Here is a 23,232-nt window from a genome sequence, read left to right on the forward strand (position 1 = left end):
TAACTGTCATGGCTTTGCTGCTAGTCTGTACAGTCACTGGTAATGATGCAACATGGGATTGTATGATACTTCCTAAATCCCATCAGCTGGTTGAATTGAGTAGAACCTAGTTATGCTCCACATTGTATCTTTAATTTGGTTTCTGATGCCCTCGGGGACTGTTAGAGCTGGGTTGCTTCCAGGCTGTGTTGGGTTCCAGCTCTGTCTTCCTCCTCCCTCCTTAGAGCCAACTTGTTCTCTGCCCCGGCCACCTCTGCCTGCTCGTGCCGCTTCTGTGGTCCCCTGTCTTAAACATCACTTCCTTCTCTTATTTCTTCCATGCTCTTTTTCTGTTCCTATTTCTCTCCTTCCTGTCTTGGGAACCAGCAGAACTTAGCTCTTAGAAACTTCACCATTCCTAGGTACTTCATTTTCTTTTTCCTGAAATAGCAAATAATAGACCCATGTAGTTCCTGGAATGCTGGGACCTTTGGCTCTTCCTTATCCATTTTTATCACTGCAGTTGTTTCCAGCTGTCCTAGGTAGTTGGATTACAGAAACCTGAGTCTCTGATAAGGGGGGATGTTAGAGTAGAACGTAGCTAAAAGGGTAATTCTAAACACAGGTTTATCATAAATGTATTGTGATGTTAGTTGTCAGAACAGGGTAGATGGCCTTCTCCCTGTTGCTGATCATGTGTCCACCTGGTATGATCTTGTCAGTTGTTTAATTAGTGTTGCTGTTTCTTCTCTTTAAGTCAAGAGGTGTTGCCAAAGATTCATGAAGATAAGCATTACCCTTGTACTCTGGTGGGGACCTGGAACACGTGGTATGGCGAGCAGGATCAAGCTGGTAGGAAGCAGAAGTCTTTGGAATAAACACTTGTTCCCTATGCCTTTCCTGTCAATGACTTAAATAATATTTAATTTAATACTTGTTTTTATAATCAAAGCTTTCCAAGTCTGTCTAGTTTTTTGTTTAAAATAGTTTCTCCAGTAATTGATTTCAAAAAACTACTTTTTTTTAACATTTGAATCCATTATTGAAAATTTATGGTGTCACTCATATGCCAACACATAGCCCATTACAGTTTTGTGTTGTGTTAACATAATGTGTACGTAGACTGTTTTCAAGGTAAGAGTATCATGAAACCCTAAATGTATGTTCTCTTTTAAAATATATTTCAGTGCACCTCTGGAGGTATGAAGGAGGCTACCCAGCCCTCACAGAGGTCATGAGTAAACTCAGAGAAAATCGGGTATGATTTTGAAAAATGTTTATTTACTCAGACTAATGATAAAATAAATGATAGTACAGAATTAAATGACTTTTTCTGTCCTCATTTTTTTAACATTAATAAACTTTTTTGTAGTAAAAGTTTTATTGTTTGGATTCTTGAAGCTGTACTGCAACTAATTAACGGGCTGTAATACTATTAACATAAGAGTTCTTACTATAGAAGTCAGCTGTGCTTTGAAACTGGTGAGCCTGTACTTCGACGCCAGCAAGTCAGCATGGTAGCCACAGTGAGCCGTGGGTTACCTGACACACAGCTGCTTTGGGAAGCGACTGCCCTCCCCTCCCCGTCCCTTCAGTGATAGGTACAGGTTGATGAAGAGAATTTGAACAGCCACACACTACTGGAAAGAAGACCTTTTGTGTAGATTCCCAGTCCAAACATAAGTGGCTTTTGGACCATCTGATATTCTGTAGTCCCTATGTCACTTCTATTAATATGTTGTCAGTCACTGTCAGGAGAACTTAAAACTGTAGGAATTGAATTTGCTTACATTGTTACCTGAATACTTGGGATGGCCATGTAGTTTGTCATCTAACTCTGGACACTTCTGAGAGTGAAAGTGAGTGCTTATAATTTTTATGCTAGCTCAACAAGCTGTAAACCAGGGCTGTCTCGGGCCACCTGGGGCCCTTTTCATGGTAGCATTCTATCACAGGAGGAATATAAATCATACTAACATGGGTTTATATGTAACTATCAGAGGATATCATGAGCACATTTTTTGTTTCCCTCAAAGGAATTTGTGGAATTCCGCAAGGCAAGAAGCAACATGCTTCTCTCTAGGAAGAATCAGCTGCTGTTGGAGTTCAGTTTCTGGAATGAGCCTGTGCCACGGTCAGGACCTAATATATATGAACTCAGATCTTACCAGCTCCGAGTAAGTACTAAAATACGGGTTAACAGCCCTCATTCTTCTGTGACGAGGCGTGAGCACCCCTTAGTGCCAAAAACAAAAGTTGAGTTTACATTTTGTGATGTGTGTTTGGCATAATATTTTGATTGGTTTGTCTTCTCTGCTGTCCAGTCCTTCTCCTCTTTCCTTTTTTTTTTTTATCTTCTTCTTTCTTATTCTTTCTCTTCTGCCATGCTCTTTTGTTTTTTATAATCTTATGTATAATGTTTATTATTTGACATTTTTCCATCTAGCATAGCAGTTTTTAAGAGGAAAGACCTAAAACGCAGGACTAGCTGTAATATATAGCATCTGCTGTAATTGAACTAGAGCAACTAATAAATGTGGCCCCGCTGAATAAGTCACAGCACTGTAAGAGTCGAAGGGAATAATATTTTGTAAGCCTTTCATGGTGCTTCCCCACTGAGCACTACTAGAAAGAAAGCCCCAGATAGCAACATGGCAATATTGTTAAAAGGAGTACGTATCAGTAGTAGATCTTAGTAGTCTAATACTCACCATAATACTGGAAAAAATAGTGATTCAGTAAATTGAATTTTTTTTTAATTTCACAATAAAGTCTGAATGGGTGCCAACAATTTAATCATGAGTTCAGTACATCTGGAGAATGGACCTAGCTATGATTTTGATAACCATAATTGGATGCTTTACTGTAAATACTGCCTTCTTACTTGAAATAGAATAGAATATTACTTCCACTATGGGATAGATATGAGCATGGTAAATAATATTAATTTGTTACATTTTTTACATTACACTTCATGTTATTAAAAGTTATTTTTAAGTTAGTTTTGTCATATGATATTTTTTATACTACTATTTCCTATTTATTCACAGAACTAACAAACCAAAATCCAAATCTCTTTTCAGCCAGGAACTATGATAGAATGGGGCAATTACTGGTGAGTATATTACCAAACGGTGAGTTTGTAATCTTACTAATAGCTTATTTTAGGTTACAGTGTTAATTCCAGAAATAAAATCTGGGGATAAAGCCATGATTTGATACTAGACTGTTTTATTTGATGTTTCTATTATGAAATTTTTTTGAACATACACAAAACTAGAAGGAATAACCCCATGAATCTCCCCATCTTCCATGCCCGTGACTTAGCTTCCATAGTTACCACACCTGGCCAGTCTTGCTTAGGTCTCACTCTCCCAACCCAGACTATTTGAAGGTAAATCCTGAATAATATGTCATATATATATATATTTTTTTATTATTATTATTTTTTTTTAATAAAACCCCACTGTTGCATTAGGTTATTTCATATTCTTCTTGGATATTACTTTCTTTGAAATGTTTTTGTCACACACACAGCACCACAATGACACAGTTGCTTGTTGTTTTTCTTCTTCATTTAAGTAACAAAGTACCAGTTTTTCTGCAAACTGATCTGTAAATTCACAACAATCCTAGTCAGAACCCCAGCAAGGCTTCAAAAATGCAAAGGACCCAAGACAGCTAAAACAACCTTAAAAAGAAGAACAAAGCTGGAGGACTCACACTTCTCAATTTCAGAACTGACTGCAAAGCTAGAATAATCAAGACCGTGTGGTACTAGCATAAGAACAGGCATGCAAATCAATGGAACAGAAGTGCAAGTTCAGAAGGAAACTCACATACGTGAGTTCATTAGCTTTCAGTCCATGCACCAAGTCATTTCAGTGAGGACAGACAGCCTTTCAACAAAGGGTACTGAAACAACTGAATATCTTTGCAAAAGGATAAATTTAGAGCCCTATCTCACATATATACCAAAATTAACCATAACACAGCTTTCAGAAGAAAACATAGGAGAGAATCATTGTGATCTAGGGTTAAGCAAAGAGTTCTTAGATGTAACACCAAAACCACAGTGCACACAAGAAAATGATAAATTATAACTCATCAGAATTAAAAACTCTTATAATTCAAAGGGCATCATTTTAAAATTAAAAGGCAAGTAAGTCATAGACTGGGAGAAAATTTCACAAATCATATCTGATAAAGGACTTGTATCCACATATATAAAAAAGTCCTACAACTCAATAATAAGAAGACAAATAACCCAGTTAAAAATGGACAGAATTTGAATAGACAGTTCTCTAAAGATCCACAAACAGCCAAAAGATGTTCAGCATCATTAATCATAAGAGAAATGCAAATCAAAACCACGATAAGATACCATCTCACACCCTCTCTGAAGGCCATTATCAAAAGAACGGGAAATAACAAGTGTTGGTGAAGATACAAAGAAATTGGGACTTTGTACATTGTCAGTAAGAATGTAAAATGTTGCAGCCATGAGGAAAAAGTACAACAGTTCTTCAAAACATTAAAAATAGAATTATCATATGATCTAGCAACCCTCCTTCTGGGTATATAATCAAAAGAATTCAAAGCAGCATTTCAAGAAGATATTTTCACATTCATGTTCATTACAACATTAGTCACGTAGCCCAGAGGTGAAAGCAACCCAGATATCCATTGACAGATGAATAGATAAAGAAAATCTTATATATACATATAAAGGAATATTATGCAGCCTTCCAAAGTAGGAAATTCTGCCATGTGCTACAATATGATGAGCCTTGAGGACATTAAGCCAGTCATAAAAGGACAAATACTATATGATTCCACTATTATGAGTATCTAAAGTAGCCAAAATCACAGTAATGGAAAATGAATAGTTGCCAGGGTCCCGGTGAAGGGAACTTGGTATTTAGTGGGTATCGAGTTCAATTTTGCATGATGAAGAAGTTCTGGAAATCTCTTGCCCAACAGTATGAATGTACTTGACACTACTGAACTGTGAAGTGGCTGAGATAAGTTTAATGTTATGTGTTTTTAATGATACAATAAATTAATACTAAAAATAATAATCATAAAATAAATGTTAAAAAATGTTTTTCAGTGGGCAAAGGATTTGAATAGACATTTCATCAAAGGAGATGTATAAATAAATGCTAATAAGGACATGAAAAGCGCCCAACCCTCTCAGTCGTTAGGGAAATGCAAAGTAACACCACAAGATGAGACTCCACACATGTTCAGAGGGCTATGGCTAAACGGACAGATAGTAATAAATGTTGGTGAGGTTGGGAATGCATTGGGGCCCTCATACATTGCTAGGGAGAATGTAAAATGGTGCAGGCACTTGGGAAAATAGGCAGTTACTCAAAATGTTAAACGTGGAATTACAGTATGGCCCAGCAGTTCTGTTCCAAAAGAATGAAAGTGTACGTCCATATAGATTCATATCTGTGATCATAGACAGCATTTCTCATAATAACCAAGTAGTGCAAACAACCTAAATGCCCGTCAGCAGAGGAACGGATAGACAAGCCGTGCTGGGTCCGCGTGGGAGTCTACTCGGCAATGAAAAGGAGTGAACCATGGATAAGTGCTCGAAGTACACATGTACAGAATGTCCAGAAATGTCTAATCTATAGAGACGGAAGGATGAGTGGTTTCCTGGGGCTGGAGGTGGGAACAGAAAATGTTGTAGATGGGCACAAGGGATCCTAACTTAAATGGATTGTAGTGATGATTGCACAAGGCTGTATGTTTACTTTAAAAAAAAAAAGTACTATACGTCTAATTTAATTTTATAGGTTATAAAATATACCTCAGTGAAGCTGCTAATGACACACCTCACTAAAGAGAATTTATACCATGAATCCAAAGATAATTCAAAATAAGGAAATTGGTATATACAACACAGTCAAGTGTGTAATTGGTGTGTGGCCTCTGCACCCCAGCCCATTGCCTCCATGCCTCTGTTAGAGCACTTGTCAGCCCAGGAGCTGCTCTGCTTTCCAGTCCCTGACACTGTCTACAAGGCCTGGCCCATCCTGGGCGGTTGGTAAACGTTTAATGGACAGCGGAAATTCATGGTTGCACATGAAGAAAAGGTCAATTGCCAAACCTGTGAACAACCTATGTGTCTGAGGGAAATGGATTATAGTAAATTCGTGTGGTAGAATCCTACACAGTGGCGAACGTGAAACAGATTGGCAGATGCAGTAATATTGAAAAGCCAAGTTGAGGAGAAAGAGCTAGTTAGAGAATATGTACAACATGTTGTCTTGTAGGTAAATTTTAAAATGATACAAGAGAGTGATATAAACGAGTTCTATGAAAAAGATATAATTACTGTTCATGGATACACACATATGAAGTAGAAATAGAGAACCGTGGACAGGAAGATGGTCTTCAAAAGAGAGGTAACTGCTTCCAAAAAGTGATGACTAGTCGGGGGGGGCGGGGAGAAGAGTGTAAAGGGAGCTTCATCTGTTTCTGTGGTGGTCATTTCTGTTTGAAAAGATCTGAAATGTACGAAAATGTCAAGTCTTGGTGTTTTAAAAATCTAGGTGGCCAGAGTGTTTTAATGGGCACAAATTAACAGTATAAAAATCATCTTAGTACATGTTCAGAGGGCATTTGGCCTCCCCCCAGGAACCCCCCAAGAAAACTTTATTTATGGATGCTAAAATTTGAATGTCATGATTTTCATGTGTCATGAAATATTATTCTTTTGATGAGATTTTTTTTTCAAGCATTTAAAAAGGTAGAAATCAGGGGCGCCTGGGGGCTCAGTGGGTTAAGCCTCTGCCTTCAGCTCGGGTCATGATCTCAGGGTTCTGGGATCGAGCCCCATATCAGACTCTCTGCTTAGCAGTGAGCCTGCTTCCCCCTCTCTCTCCTCCTCTCTGCCTGCCTCTCTGCCTACTTGAGATCTCTCTCTGTCAAATAAATAAATAAAATCTTAAAAAATAAAAAGGTAGAAACCATTCTTAGGTTCTGGGCCATGAAAACAAGCTACAGAAGGTGGGATTTAGGCTGAGGGTCTGTTTTGCCAGCCCTGACCTGAACTATAAAACTCTCCATTTCTTCTGTCTTTTTTTTTTTTTTAAGATTTTATTTATTTACTTGAGAGAGAGACAGAGAGAGCATGGGGGGGAGAATGTCAGAGGGAGAAGCAGACTCCCTGTGGAACAGGGATCCCAATGCGGGACTTGATCCTGGGACTCCAGGATCATGACCTGAGCCTAAGGCAGTCGCTCAACCAACCAAGCCATCCAGGCGCCCCATTTCTTCCATCTTAACAGCTACGTTAAGCTGGATGGTGGAACATAAGAAGCACGCTCAAGAGCATTATCACAAAACACCAACTTTTACCATCATTTTATATAGTTTTTTAAAATCCTATTGTGAGGAAAAAACAAACAGAATTATAATAATATAAAACCTCAGGAATTAAGAGGGATAGAAGAGGAGGTTATTGGCCATTAGTCAGACATTAACCCTTTGGCTTCCTTATCTTTAAAGGAGAACCTGTGACTTTTTACCTTACTTTCAGCTTAGATGTGTTTTTTTTCAGCAATGAAATTTTCTTGCTTTGAACTGTATAATTTCTAAGATCTCTTCTAGCTCCAAAAAACAGTTCTGGATTTTTTTTTTTTTTTAAGATTTTATTTTTAAGTAATCTCTATACCCAGCATGAGGCTTGAACCCACAACCCAGAGATCAAGAGTCACATGCTCTATAGCCTGAGCCAGCAGAGGCTCCTGCGATTCTTATTTCTAATAAATCTTTTCTTCTTGGGTCATCAAAGGCTACATAATGCAAGTTAGAAATTGTTTTAATTTGAAAACTAAGACATACCTAGTTAACTGGATGCCGCTACTAGAGGCACCGTAGGGAGGGGCCTTATAAACGTAATAATTTAGTTGCCCGCAGAATAGGATCATTCATTAGTTCTGTTTTTGCACATTACTAATTAAGACTTGCCCGCCGTGGACTTCACAAAGAAGTGCTGAGATGATTCTTCAGTTAACTATTTATAAAGCCAGCTCAGCGTTCAATTTATATTTTGGCACATAGGTAACTATTTAAGATGCTGATCTCCTCTTCAGTACATGCTTCTGATTATTACCAGGCTAAGGCAAGTATGTTTTCTTTGCCTCCTGTAACTGAATTAGAAAAATTCATAATGGAATGAATAATGCTGAATATTTATCACGATCAATGAAAGACAGCTCTTCCCTCTCTGAGCTAGAGTGCACATTAAAGTGATTTGCTTAATTTCAGTAATTTACCAATCAGATTTATAATTATTATGAAGCTGTTGATCACTTAATTCTGAGTGTAAGGGTTAAAGAATTTAATATTATTTGGGGGTAGCCCATGGGGGCACTAGCAAGAGATCCCTCCTTCACCACAGAAGAACCTGAAAGCGTGGGTCCCGCTCAGAGTAGAGTTCATGGGTATGAGAGCGGAGATGCACAGATCACTCCTGCCCTGGTTGCCCTTGCTCGGATCTGTACCCCACCACTATCTTGAGATGTTCTAATTCAGTTGATGTGAAGTTTGCCTCCAAGACGAGAAAGTGCCGGTCAAGCCAACTGAAATCTCTTGTCCCTCGAGAGTTCTGTCTCACTGTAGATGTGAGTAGATTAGAATCCTTGTTCTTATGCCTCCAGTTCCTTTAAATTAATTAGAACAAATCCATCTTCTCAAGTCCTGCCAACTCTGGTACCTTGAGGTGACAGACTTCAGGCCCAAACCTGGGCAGTGTTGCTGTAAATATATCGGATGGTCTGTGGTGTGGGGTCTCGGAGAAACCCCAGCTATTTTCCAGGTGACTTTTGTATATCACTTCGGGCCACTTCCTTCATTTTCAAGTTTGATTCCTGAAAACTGCTTTTGGAAAACATAATTTTTAAAAAAGATTTTATTTGAGAGAGAGAGCATGGATGCACACACTCGATATAGGGGAGGGGCAGAGGGAGAGAGAGCAGCAGACTCCCAGCTGAGTGTGGAGCCTGATGAGGGACTTGATCCCAGGACCCTGAGTCCATATCAAGAGTGCCATGTTAACCGACTCAGCCACCCAGGTGCCCCTGTACATTTTTCTTAAAAACCATTTTAGGATTTCAGATGCATCACTACATAGATAAACAAAGTACTGTGCAAATATGAAAGAAGGTGTTTAAGGAGCTGGGTTTTGCAGTAGGAAATCTTAAAAAGGAATGTTGAAAACAAGTGCCAGTTTTTAGCCAACTTAATCACAATTCCATGTCATGCACATGGACACATGTATCTACATGTTCTTCCACACATAGGAATGCCATTTGGTAATTTCCCTGATGGTTTGTTCTGATTAAAAAAAAGGGGGGGGGGTTTCATTTTTTTGTTGAAATATGGTCGACACACATGTTAAAGTAGTTTCCGGCATACAACAGTGATTTGACAAGTCTGTACATTATGTTCTGCTTACCCCAAGCGTAGCTGCCATCTGTCACCATACGACAATGCTATGACAATACCACAAGGCAGCTTCCGTTTTGATAGTGATGCTGGATTGCCAGGAAGCTCCACGTTCATGGTTATTCAATGTGTTTTCCAGAATTCCTGGTCTGCAGCTTCTTTGAAGGTGTGCGCCCTTCATCTCTGTCCTAAACCCCATTCTCCAGGCGCGGTCCCTGTCTCCCTAAGATACAGTAGCTTCGGCATCTTGAGTGTTCTAGCATCCACGTTTCCCTCGCTTTCTCTCAGTGTGTTCTTGGAGAAATAGTTCTTTCTAAGTTGATGGGTCCTATCCTCGGCCACTTTTCTCGACTATTGTATTCTCAAGCACTGATTTTAAGAGTCATTAATTACTGTCCACTTCTCCCCAAAATGTTAAAGCTACAGAAAAGTACATTTGCACTTAGATATGTTATCCACATTAAAATAATTTTCAGTTGCCTTTGATAGCTAAAAAACACTTAGTCTTCATACGGTTCCACTTGCTGTGAGGGTGGAGAGCATCGGATACTTCCAGCATACCCAGCTCAGCGCCTGAACATTCTCATTTTTCCCCACAGGGCTCGTGCGATTCGCTTCAGACAGGACGGTAGTGAAGCGGTGGGAGGATTCTTCTCTCAGATTGGGCAGCTATACATGGTCCATCATCTTTGGGGTATGTAACTTTTTCCTTCATTTTTGGGTTACTAGGATTTCAGAGTTCGTTACGAAATAAGCTATACCAGGCAACACAGCACATCTCCCATCAGTAACTTTAAACACTGCAGCAAACTGAAACCTAGAAAGTTAAGTGCTGGGCTGTCTAGAAGGAAAGAGGTCATCAGTGAAAGGCCTGTAGACTTGGGGTGCATTAGAGGCTGACATGAGAGTGGGGATAATGGTGAGAGGAGCAAGAGAAGTGAGAGGCCGTGGGAGAGGGAAGATGATAAAGCTGCCGTCCCTTTCTAGACACTAATGTGGCTCCTCACAGATTATCCCACATTCGATCCAGAGAGGCAGGTCCCCACGCACTCACTGCCTGCCTTGCGTCTGAGACTGTCCTTCTGGAGGTCCTCCTCCTGTCACCTTTTCTGTCCCTGCTCACTTTGGTCTGGCATTATCTTTGGTGTCTCTCAGGGCCTGACTCAGATGTGCCCCCTCGCCCCCCAGTGAATGTCACTCTCCTCCTGAGCCCCCAGAGCCCGATACCATGTAGGTCGTCATTTGTGGCTATGTGTGCCTGTCCCCCCGATAGAACAGGAGCCAGGTCTGAGTAGTAGCTTGGTACATTTGGGGCACATGTGTGTAAGTTTATTAAAGTTAAAACGCCTGGGTGGTTTATAAGTTAACCGTCGGACTCCTGATCTCATCTCAGGTCTTAATCTCAGGGTGTGACCTCAAGCCCTCCAAGGGCTGCACACTGGGTGTGGAGCCCACTTTTAAAAGAAATGAAAAGCATAACTCGTTTTTGGACTATATTCATTAACTGAGGTATTTGACCTGTCGGGTCCCACCAAGGGCGGCACCCTGTCTGCCTGCCGTGTCAGTATGGCAGACGTATAGAGACTGGTGACTGGTCTCATGAGGGAAAAGCCAACATGAGGGACATGCCACGAGGCCGTGTCTGTGATCGGTGATGTAGGGGTTTATATTCAGGGCACTCCCAGCACTGAGGGGACATAGACTTACATGTAGTTGGGGGCATCAGTAGAAGGTGAGTAGGAGCTAGACTTCAGGACCTGAAGGAGTTGGCAGGTAAAGGCAAGAAGGAGGGGTCAGAACAGTGATGGGAAAACAGGAGATTATGAAAAGTGGTCAGAAAATGAAATAGCGCAGACTGGCTGTATGGTCGGAGAGCTGTGGGAGGACCTAAGTCTGAATAGGAACGCCTTCCCCCCAGGTCTTCATGGTCTGGGGAGGAGACCCCCCATCCTAACCCCCACCCATCACTACTTCGACCAGAGCTTAGCTCAGCCGCACACACTGGGCTTTCCTGGCGGGTGAGCGAGTGAAAACACTGCACATGGGGTTCCTGGAGGCACCGTTGGTTGAGAGTCTGTCTCTCAGTTTGGGCTCAGGTTATGATCTCGGGGTTGTGAGATCGAACCCCAGACCGGCTCCAGACTCAGCAGGGAGTCCACCTGAGATTCTCTTCCCCTCCTGCTCTGCCCTTCCCCCGACTTGTGCTCTCGCTCGCTCTCCTTCTCTCTCTCTCAAAATAAATGAATAACATCTTTTAAAAAGAAAGAAAAGAAAATGGGGCACCTGGGTGGCTCAGTGGGTTAAGCCGCTGCCTTCAGCTCAGGTCATGATCCCAGGTCCTGGGTTCGAGCCCCACATCGGGCTTTCTGCTCAGCAGGGAGCCGGCTTCCTCCTCTCTCTGCCTGCCTCTCTGCTTACTTGTGATTTCTCTCTGTCAAATAAATAAATAAAATCTTTAAAAAAAAAAAAAGAAAGAAAAGAAAAGAAATGGAAACCCTGCAGCAAATAATAAATGCCACAGTAACCTCAGCTCCCCGTAGAGGCACGTGCCACCCTGTCCTGGGGCTTCATTTTCCAGCCAGCTGGGACAGGACTCCATGGATACCAGACTGTTCGAATGCGATAGACTTGGAAACAAATCTTTAATACCTGCCTTTAGAGATTATGCTAAACCTAATTTAACCTTTATGGGTTTGAGATACGGGTGAAGTCATTCTTATTTCTTTTTAAGATTTTTTATAAAAAGTTTATTTGACAGAGACCTAGAGAGAGATCACAAGTAGGCAGAGAGGCAGAGAGAGAGGAGGAAGCAGGCTCCACTGAGCAGAGAGCCCGACGCAGGGCTCGATCCCAGCACCCTTTGATCATGACCTGAGCCGAAGGCAGAGGCTTTAACCCACTGAGCCCCTATTATTATTTTTTTAAAACAGTACATGGTATGTCTCGAGGAAATAAACTGAAAAGTCAGCCCTGTTCCGCTCACTCACTCACCCCTCAGGCTTGGCACCCACACCCTGTCCTAGATATCCTCTGTTCGCAAGCACAGGGACTCCACTCAGGTCAGGGTTACAATGTGTCTAGATTGGAATTCCCAGGCGAAGGAGTAGACAGGCAGGCACCAGGGTGTCACAGACCCTTAACTCTGTCCTACGGGAAGGAGCTTGAGGTTTCACAGAGCAGCACAAGAGGAGGAGTCCACAAGGTCAGCCACAATGCGCAGACGCGGAAGCTAGGAATAGTGTGGTGCTCTGGCTTTGGAAAGTGGCCAGATGGCAGCTCATGTCTTTTCTTAGGCGGTCCCTTTCTCTGCCTGCCTTTGTTGTCCCCAGTTAGTGTGCCAGACATCCACTGCCTGCTCCCTACTTTATCAGAGAAAGTACTGAGATATGCAGAATTGAATTCTCAGTTGCCTGCCTCTAAAACCTTGCCCTCCCTGTGCCATACTTCTTAGAGAACCACACTGACCCAGCCCCTCCAGCATCATTCTCTCATCCTTACAGCCACGCGCCACAGCGAGGTATCTGTGACTCACAGATAAATCAGCAGCCGTTGAGTCACTGCAGCAGGCCCAGACTTGAGCACGTCCGACTCCAAAGCAGATCGCTCCACAGCACAGCAGCTCTTCCTCTGACCTGCATGCTCGATGCCATTCCTTCCTCACCTCAACGCCTCACTGCACCCGTTTGCTCACCACCACCCCATCTAAGGGCTCCCTCCCTCAGCAATACGTCCATGCTCAAGGGCCTCCCACCTTTAAAAGCCTCCCCAACAAAAAAAAACAGTAATAAAATAAAAGCCTCCCCAAATCCAAATGTGGATAGACTGATGAACAGATAAACAAAATGTAGTATGTACATATTTATCCGTCTGGAGGGGGCAAAATGCCAGTCCATACTGCGACACAGATAACCCTTGAAAACATTAAATTCCGGGGCGCCTGGGTGGCTCAGTGGGTTAAGCCGCTGCCTTCGGCTCAGGTCATGATCCCGGGTCCTGGGTTCGGGCCCCACATCGGGCTTTCTCCTCAGCGGGGAGCCTGCTTCCTCCTCTCTCTGCCTGCCTCTCTGCCTACTTGTGATTTCTCTCTGTCAAATAAATAAATAAAATCTTTAAAAAAAAAAAAAAAAGAAAACATTAAATTCCCTTATACGAGGTGTCTAGAAGAGGCAAATTCATAGAGACAGTGCAGAGTAGAGGTTACCAGGGCTTGGGGGTTAGGGAGAATGGGGAGTTAGTGTTCAGTGGGTACAGTTTTAATTTGCGACAGTGAAAAGTTTTAGAGATGGATAGTAATGAAAGGGGGATAGTTGTGAATGTATTTAACACCACTGACTTGTATATTTTAAAATAGTTAAAAGTTAATTTTGCGGGGTGCCTGGGTGGCTCAGTTGGTTAAGCTTCTACTCAGGTCATGATCACAGGGTCCTAGGGTAGAGCCCCACATCGGGCTCCCCACTCAGCAGGGACCCTGCTTGTCCCTCTACCCTTGCCCCTTCCCACCTCATGCTCACTCTCTCCCTCTCAAATAAATAAATCTTTTTAAATAAAAGTTAATTTTGCTGTGCATATTTTACCATAATAAAACATTTTAATTAAGAAAATTAAAAATTTGAAATGAAAAAATAAGAACACAGCCGTCCCCAACCTGTGTTCTCTGCAAGGGGAGTGACCACTCAGTGCACTGGCCGTGCACCTGACCTCAGTTGGAATGTACTGTTTGTCACGTTAATGCTGTTTTGCTCTGGGTGGTGAAAGGTACAAGATTTGTTTTCCTTCTATTTTTCAGCATCTTCAAAATTGCTTGTAATAAATGTATACTCTATTACTAGTTGAAGGAAATTTTATCTTAGATGGTTAAACTCCTAGGCCTACAAGGGTAGGTCTTCTTTCAGGAAAAGGAAATCCTGTGGAGAACAGGTGTGTGTCCCAGAATAGACACTAGAAGCCCCGATTCTTATCCTTTTAGTCTTCACTGACACCCCCGTCAAAATGCCTCACCAGGTATTTCCCTGGTGAGTGGTTGGAAGGAGCTTGCCTAGCCTGGGAATCAGAAATCAAGGCATCCGGATGAGATCCCTGAATTGTACCACGTGACACCAAAGACCTGATGCCTTTGACACTCTTCTCTCCACCTGGAGGAGCTCTCTTTTCTGTTCCTGTCCATGACAGTCTTTTCAACCTTCAAAGCGCACCTGGTCAAAGCACACCTGCCATAGCTCTCTCCTCTCCTCCCCACTCTGTTCTCAAGGAGACCGTGTTCTTTGCCTTTACTAGTCTTTTTGCCCTCCGGTGCAGTGAACACAGTCTGTCACCCACATCGTTGTAGTGCTTTGGAAATGTTGAGCAAAATTGAACTGAATATTATTTATCTGTAGTTTGACAGTTTCTGATTATGAATTTAACATGTTATTGAAGAAATTCACTTGGTTTGAAAGATAGGTCTTGGATTGACTAGACTGTCAAACTTAGAGAGCTATTTTACTTCTCACAAGGCCTAAATAATTTTGCTCAGAGTAACCAGCTTATAGTGATCTCAGCTTAGTGTTAAATCCCCAAAGTGGTCTCTTTGAGAAAACTAGCCGAGCAGCTGACCCAGGACTTGACGGACATACTAGTGGAACATAGGACATTTTCTTTGGTTTAAGCCTTGCTTCTGTGTGGTTCTTTTTCAGCTTACAAGGATCTTCAGACCAGGGAAGATATACGGAATGCAGCGTGGCATAAACATGGCTGGGAAGAATTGGTATATTATACAGGTAATATTTTCATAAATATAAAACTTGCCGTTCTTCTCATCTTAACTCTTTTATGTTCTTTCCCTCCAAGGCTAATATGTACTTTTTTTTTTTAATAATATATTGCTCTAGGACAGTGACTCATAAGGTTGGGGGGAATGGAGAATAGTCAGAGTTTTCTTTAATAGTTACATGCCTTGTTTTCAATAAGGAACTTTCATTTTTTCAAGTATGTGTGGGGGACGCCTGGCGGGCTCGGTCATTGGAGTATGTGACTCTTGATCTCATAAGGTTGTGAGTTCAAGCCCCACTTTGGGTGTAGATATTTAAAAATAAAATCTTAGGGGCGCCTGGGTGGTTCAGTGGGTTAAAGCCTCTGCCTTTGGCTCAGGTCATGATCCCAGGGTCCTGGGATCAAGCCCCACATCCGGCTCTCTGCTCTGCAGGAAGCCTGCTTCCTCCTCTCTCTCTCTCTCTGCCTGCCTCTCTGCCTACTTGTGATCTCTATCTGTCAAATAAATAAATAAAATCTTTTAAAAAAATAAAATAAAATAAATTAAAATAAAATCTTAAAAAAAAAAAAAGCAAGTATTGTCTGGTACAGTTTTCAGATCCTGTATGTTGTAAATTTTACATCATTCCCTTTTTTTTGTACTTTTCAATATTCTCTGAATATTTATTACACAATATTCTTCTGGGCTTTCCCTTTCTCATCAAAGTTATCTATTCCCAAAAACATTATAATTTAGTACAGCAATTAAAAGTAATTTTGAAAATTAATTTGGCATTTTGCATGGATAGCCACATACATATATACTATGAAATCCTGGTGGCTTGATTTTTTATAAGAACAGTTGGGCTGAATACAACCTAGTAACGAGGACACAGGTTATAAGTACCAATCATGTTGCATGTCAGGTACATTTAAGTCCATATACTACTAAGAAAATCAAAGAGTAATTTGTTCTAGAAAATAAGTGTTATCTTGTCTTTTGGTTCAAAACATCATGTAATTGTATGTGGATGATTTGCTTATTTTTAAACGTTTATTAGTTCCAAGAGGCGTAGTTTACTCAGCAGTGGGTTTCAGTGCTGTCTGTAGTTACATGCAGTATTACTTGGTTTTATATAACTTTATTTTAGCTCAGAGTTCTCAGCCTTTTGAGAAAGCATCACTTTTCTTACAACAGGGACATTCCTAAGTTCCTACAAATGAAACAGATCTCCAAACAGAATCTGCTTTAATTTTAAAAACATCTTCTGTTTGTTTAAAAACATCTACCGTTAACCTATGTATTTCTCTCCCTGAGATCAGTCCTTTGTTTTCCAGTCTGTTCTGATTCCAAGCAGCATGTCTTCTGAACATTCTCTGCAACGTGTTTGTTACTGTACATTTACCATAATCTGTTTAGAAAAGAACAAGTGTAATAATCTTGATCCTTGTTTTCAGTCCCACTTATTCAGGAAATGGAATCCAGAATCATGATCCCACTGAAGACCTCACCCCTCCAGTAAACAGATTTTAGACGTGCCTACATAAATTTATGTGACAAGTATTTGTCATAAATTAATTTTAATTGTATATCAAGTGAAAAAACACTGAAATGTAAACTGCTGTATATAGCTTATGAGAGACCTCTTTTCTTTAAAATTTACATAATCACAAGAAAGGAAACTATTACATTTTGACTGCAACAGTGGAAGCATCCCTATGTTTGTCGAATACACCTTATACTTCTAGCCACCCCTCTCTACCCTCTGGGAAAAGAGGGCCCAAATTAAAATTTGAATCCTCTCCAAATAGGAACATAACCATGTAAAAAAAGCTAGCAACCTCTTTATTAAAAGCAAATCTGTTTTATAATTACAGATTTTTTTAGACAAATTTCTTGTATCAGGAAGAAATATAAATTTTGTCATGTTACTCCAGCAGTTTTTCTGAGCCTCAGACTCAGAACAAATTAAGAGCATACCCAATACCTGAAAATGTTTTAATTCACTCTCCTTTTTAATCAGTTGGTGTAGTAAACGACATGTCATTACTAAGGTGGTAGTGGTTGCTAAGGTACATTTATTTAATCAGTAATTCAGTCTTCACAGAATGTACTGTGATAGCTCTGGGTGAGAGGAAATAATGGCTTGAACCTGTGTATCATATGTGATTTTTGAAATGAACATCTTGAAAAGCACTAATTTTTATTGGTAATATTTTTCTATAATAAAATGAGTAGCACTAGGAAAAGAGGTTTTATTTTGTAAACAATCATTTGTGACCTCAGACATTCTGTAGTTAATATTTTAGTAAGCTCACAGCAGATACTTCCAAGATCATGTATGAGGGGTGGTGCATGTTGAGATTCAAGTTGGAATAAAGTACGTATTTTGTTGAGCTCTGTTTGATTTAGTTTTTCAATATAGTGTGCCTGTTTTGTGACTGTAATCATGTGAAAGTCCCGTTAAAGTGAAAAATTATGTCTGACCCCCAAATTAAAGAATTTATGTATAAAATAAAGTGTGAATAAATCTCAAAGCAAATGTCAAACTTTTACATGTGAATGGTTTTCTCCAAGAACCTACAAAAATCAATAAAATCCTCTTGATTTTCACATATTACTTGTTTGCAATCTTTTTGTATGAACTTGTGCTGAAAATGACCCTGTCCCTCTTGAAATACAGCTTGTCCCTGTTGAGTGGGCACATGTTGAGTTTATGGAGCAAAATACTGAATAAGCTCCTCGACTTCTCCCTAGCCACTTAGCCAAGTGATCGAGGACCGGGTGTTGGTGTACCAGGGCATGGTATCTGGGGGACTGGGGCAGCCGGCGGAAGAACAGGCGCTTTTCCTTGACGAGGCACTTACCGTCTTCGGTGTTCAGCATCCTGAATCCATAAAATGGGGAGGTGGAATTCCGTGGCATTTAACGGCTCTTCCGCTCTGAACTGTTTAACTTAGTGCCACAGGGAGCAGGAGGAAGGAGAGGGGATGGGGGGCTCCAGCATAGAAGACCTGCATCTTAGCAGTTCTACTGATTGGATGCTCAGAGCATGTTTATAGGATGCGAATCAAAGAATTATTCATATGAAACTGCTTTCTAAACTATATAAAGAGAAAGGATAGAATTAGTATTACTGGTGAATTACCTTTACTAGTGATCTAGCTATTCAGAACTGGGAAAAAATTGTGAGGAATGGAGGGAATTTTCACTTACAAACTGTTTGGACTTGAAGTGAACCCTGCAGAAATCTGGAATTTCCTATCATTCACTGGGGTGTTAGGGTTCTCCAGAGAAACAGAACCAATAGAATACCTAAATAAGATACACTTAAGAAGAGGCAGGAATTGGTTCGTGGTTATGGAAGTCAGGAAGTCCCAGAACCTTCCATCTGCCAGCTAGAGAACCAAGAAAACCAATGGTATAATTCTGTCCCAAGTACAAAGGCCTGAGAATCAGGAGAGCTGATGGCTTAACTCCCAGTCCAAGCTCAGAGGCCCAAGAACCAAGATCTCCAGAGAGATCTTCTGAAAGCAGAAGATGAACCTCCCAGCTCCAGCAGAGAGCATACATTTGCCCTTCCTTTGCCTTGTTCCGTTTGGGCCACCAAAGGATCAGATGATGCCCCCCTACATTGAAGAGGATGGATATTTACTCATCCTGTTGAATCAAATGCTGACCTTCCAGGAACACCCCTCACAGGCAGGCACACCCAAAGATGTTTTAGCAGCTACCTGGACATCCCTCGGGCAGTCGAGTTGACCTATAAAATTAGCTATCACAACTGAGCTCAGTTGGTGGACAAGCTGGATGAGGCTCCCTAAATTGCGTCATCACCCAACTCCCCATCCAGAGGCCATTCAGTCTCTGGTGAGCACCGTGATGTCCAGATGCCAAACAGAATATGCAAGAATGATGTTTTCTTTTAGAAACTTTGCTTTTCTCCTTTAGTTTTGCTTTCTTAAAAGAGCTTTCTGTCCAGAAAGCACGGAGGAATGAACCGACTATAAAATGGGCCTCTTTCAGAATATACCCTACGCTAGGAAGAGGAATTTCTGTCCTAATTAAGTCATTGGGTTTCCCAAAGCAGCCTGCCTCACGCTAGGCTTTAGTCGTCATTCAACAAATACTGAGTTTCTGTTATGTACCAAGCATCAGACACAGGGAATAACATCATGAACAAAACATAATCCCTACCATTGTGAAGCTTACAGTGCAGTGAGAAGAGACCGTCAATTAAAATATAAGATACTGCAAGTTATCTTTCCCTCCCTTCCACTGTGATCCTGTCTTGTTTCTCAAATACCTCGTATCAGTGAGATCATATGACAAACAAGACAAAGCCAGAGAGGGAGAGAAACCATAAGAGACTCTTAATCTCAGGAAACAAACTGAGGGTTGCCAGAGAGGAGGGGGTGGGAGGGATAGGGTGGCTGGGGTATGGACATGGGGGAGGGTATGTGCTATGGTGAAAGCTGACAAATCATGGACCTGTACCCCTGGAGCAAATAATACATTTTATGTTACTGGAAAAATTTACTGTAAGTTACATGATATGGGAGAAGTTGATACATGCTGTAGTGGGGCGAGGTAGAACAGGGTAATGGAGATCAGGAATCTAAGGGTGGGCTGGGAGAGGCAGTACACAGCATTGTCAGAGTTGGCCTCACAGAAGAGATCTACGCAAAAACTTGGAGGTGACAGTGTTGGCAAGTGTTTAGAAGGGAATCCCACCATGCTGGGGGAATGGATACAGCAGAGGCCCTGAGTCAGGGTCATTCCTGCATGCACCAGAGGGGTGGAGACCACTAGCCGAGAAACAGGAGAGAGGGAGGACTTGATGGAAGAAGGCAGCGGTCATGGGGTTGGATCAGTAGAGTGTTGGGAGCCACTGGAAGGACCTTGACTTTTACTTTGAGAAGAGATCCACTGGAAGGTACTGAGCAGAGGAAGGACAGATCTGACTTACATTTTAAATGGTGGCTTGGACCAGTAGGGTAGCAGTAGAAGTAGGCAGAATGGTGAAATTCTGAATATGTCTTGATGGCTGAGCCAAGATGATTTGAATGAAAGTATGAATGAAAGAAAAAATCAAGTGAATGAAGTGTTGGCCTCCACAACTAGGGACGGGGAAGGCTGTCAGTGGCGTGGTACAGCAGATCTGGGGAAGTGAAGATCAGGAACTGTTTGGCTCATACAGAGTTTGAGCTGGTCTATGCGGGTACAAGGTGGAGATATCAGGTAGGCACGTGTGAATTCTGCAGTTCAGGAGAGCAGACTCGCCTGGAGACAGGCATGTGTGAACTCTCTGCATACAGAACTAAAAGTCTTATGGGGAGTGAGTGTACACAGAGAAGAGGGCCAGGGTAAGGAGGAACCAGGAAGAGGGTGAAAAACCATCAGGGAAACAGGAAGAAACTGAAGGAAGTGGGATGTCATGAAAGCTAAGTGAACAACGTCCATCAAGGATGCGATCACTGATGTGAAATGCTGCTGCGAGGCAGGGTTAGACGAGGTCTGAAAACTGAGCACTCACTAAGTAGTATGGCAGTCACCTGGTGACTTTTTTTTTTTAAGATTTATTTATTTATTTGACAGAAATCACAAGGAGGCAGAGAGGCATGCAGAGAGAGAGGAGGAAGCAGGCTCCCCGCTGAGCAGAGAGCCCGATGTGGGGCTCGATCCCAGGACCCTGGGATCATGACCCGAGCCAAAGGCAGAGGCTTTAATCCACTGAGCCACCCAGGTGCCCCTCACCTGGTGACTTTTAAGAACATCCTCTCATTATGCTAATTCCAAATAATCACTTCATTTTACCAACTCCTGCCCGATTTGCCAACTCCTTTTATAAAATGCCCAGCAAAGAGCAAATTATATTATTTTGTCCTACTATGAATTTTCATTAGGAATATTCAAAACTTCCAAACTCGTTTTCCATCTGTTGGGTGTAAGTCTGGTGAATCTTACTTCCCCAAGCCCACTCATTTTTAATTATCATTCATGTGATATCATCCCTACTCCTTTTTAAAAGCCCTCTAGGACCCACACTTTGCTCTCCTAAAACCAACAGTTGACAGAACCTACTTCTTTCCCCCTTATTCCCATGGCTGCCTGTGAAAGAGCCTTTTCTTCAGTTCTGCGTTATATTTGCTAAATTGATACCTTCACTTTCTGGCTGGGACACAGTAGATGTTAATAATGTGCTTGATGAATGGAGAGAAAGAAGGGAGGGGGAAGTGGAGAAAGGGAGAAAGGGAAGCTAGGAAAAGAGAAAGGATGGAGACTGTCGGTTCCAGCTGGAAAATACACGAGGCTCTCGGAAGGCAGGGCAGTGTCTTCATGCATACTATTTTTGAGGCAAATTCTAGCAATCCTTGGAAGTTATGATATGCCTAGGTCAAGTCAGTAAAAACAATTCAAAAGGAAAATCATAAACATACATCAATTAAGTTCAGAGGTGGAAACTGGTCAGCAAAGTCCTGAATGGTCCTCTATTCAGTGCTGAAAGCTGTACTTTCTGCAGAGGTCGTGACCGCCGGAGAGGACACCTCCCGCACACTCTGCAGAACAGGCTTCCGGCCTGGGGAGTAAAACCTCCTCCACCGCAGGACACGCGTTAAGACGGAGCTCCGAGGGCAAGTGCCGGCTTAGGGCGTCCCGGGCCCAGCGCCCGGTGAACCCTCCGGTGGGGGAGTCGCCGGCTCCGCACGTGACCTCCGCCGGCGGTGACCCCGCGCGCGCCGCCCTTGCCGGGAAGAGGTGGGCCGTGTGCGCGCCGCGGGCCCCGGGCCGGGAGAGCCACGCGAGCGCCGCGGAGAGCAGCTCGGGGCCGGCCGTCCGCGGAGGGGCCGTTGGTCAGGCCGCGGCCCGCGCTTCCCGCGCGGACCCTGACGAGTCGGAGGGTCGCAGAGGCAGGAGCCACCGTGCTCGCGCCACCCCGCGAGTCTCCGGAGCCCTCTCGAACCTCCCGCCCCCTGCGCCGCGTCCCGAGCGCTCGGCCCGGCAGCCGCGGCCCCGCAGCGTCGCGGAGAAACCGCCGTCCGGGGAGAAGCGGGAGCAAGCCCGCGGCGGGCCCGAGACGGGGCGGCGGTGGGAGGGAAACGCCCGCTGCTCGCGCTCGCGTCCTTCTCGGCGCGGGGGAGCCCTGAGGGACGGTTTCCATTTCATACGCGAAAAAACAGTTATTCCATGACCCCGATTCGCGCCTTCCTGTCTACACAGCAGCGCGCGTCAGCAGCACGAAACGTGACGTCACACAGGCAGGAAGCCACGTCACAACCAACACCATCCGCCTCCCGGGCTCCTAGGACCGCGCGCAGCTCCCGGCGCGGCCGGGGTCCCCGGAGCGGGGCAGACAGCGCGGCGCGGGCTGCTGCGGCCCCGCGGCGGCTGAGGGCCGGGGCCGGGGGCTCGTGCAACGGGCACAGCTGGTTCCACGCGGGCACGCGGTTCCGGAGCCCATCGGACGCCTCTGCGCCAAACCCCGGGCGCCCTCCCGCTCAGGCCCCTGCCCCGCAGAAGGCGGGCCCCGGCGGTGCGGCAGTCGGAAGCGTCCGGCCCGAGCTCGGGGTCCCCCGTCCGCCCGCCCGCAGCCGGGGGCCAGCGCTCCTGCAGCGCGGGTAGCGCCCCGCCCCCCCCCCCCCGCCTCGCCTCCCCCCCCCCCCCCCCCAGCCGCCGCACAGCTCCGGGGCGAGTGCCAGCGAGTCTCCCCGCCCAACGGCCGCGTGGCTGTTTGCGGGTCTCTCTAAACTCGCCAAACCTGTCACCAAGCTCCTCCCGCAACTTGGATTCAGAAGGAAATCCGAGTCATCTGATTTGGTTATTTGGCTACACAATTACCTGAGTATTTGACCAAATTTGATTATTTGGTTAAAAAGTTTTTCAAATAAATTCCTGTATTAAACCCTTCTGGCCTTTTCTACCTAAAATCCACTTAATGCCTCTCGCTACACCTGTGCCTTACCCTCCCCCGTTTCTCTACCAGGGACGGTATGAAACCACTTACTTGCAAAGCACGTTCTGAAATTCCTCTTTCCTGCCACTACAAGAATCAA

The 23,232-nt window shown here is 43.4% G+C and overlaps 2 protein-coding genes across 2 annotated transcripts in view; one reads left to right on the forward strand and one right to left on the reverse strand.

Annotated features, from left to right (window-relative positions):
* The window catches only part of NIPSNAP2 (nipsnap homolog 2), a 30,943-nt gene extending 13,148 nt beyond the window's left edge, over positions 1-17,795 (forward strand). The window contains exons 4-10 of the mRNA XM_047713668.1: positions 737-831; positions 1,167-1,237; positions 2,016-2,156; positions 3,063-3,094; positions 10,050-10,144; positions 15,123-15,206; positions 16,636-17,795. Coding sequence (XP_047569624.1) covers positions 737-831; positions 1,167-1,237; positions 2,016-2,156; positions 3,063-3,094; positions 10,050-10,144; positions 15,123-15,206; positions 16,636-16,700 — 583 coding nt within the window. The 3' untranslated portion in view covers positions 16,701-17,795. The remainder of the gene's footprint in view (positions 1-736; positions 832-1,166; positions 1,238-2,015; positions 2,157-3,062; positions 3,095-10,049; positions 10,145-15,122; positions 15,207-16,635) is intronic.
* Positions 17,796-19,601: 1,806 nt separating this feature from the next.
* On the reverse strand, positions 19,602-22,340 carry LOC125090729 (potassium/sodium hyperpolarization-activated cyclic nucleotide-gated channel 4-like). The gene is made up of 2 exons (XM_047713672.1): positions 20,936-22,340; positions 19,602-20,733 (listed from the first exon to the last, which is right to left on the reverse strand). Exon 1 carries the CDS (start codon positions 22,338-22,340, stop codon positions 21,795-21,797), a length of 546 nt encoding a protein of 181 aa, XP_047569628.1. The 3' UTR covers positions 19,602-20,733; positions 20,936-21,794.
* Positions 22,341-23,232: the final 892 nt, after the last annotated feature.

Source organism: Lutra lutra, chromosome 18, assembly GCF_902655055.1.
Source record: "Lutra lutra chromosome 18, mLutLut1.2, whole genome shotgun sequence".
Taxonomy (NCBI): domain Eukaryota; kingdom Metazoa; phylum Chordata; class Mammalia; order Carnivora; family Mustelidae; genus Lutra; species Lutra lutra.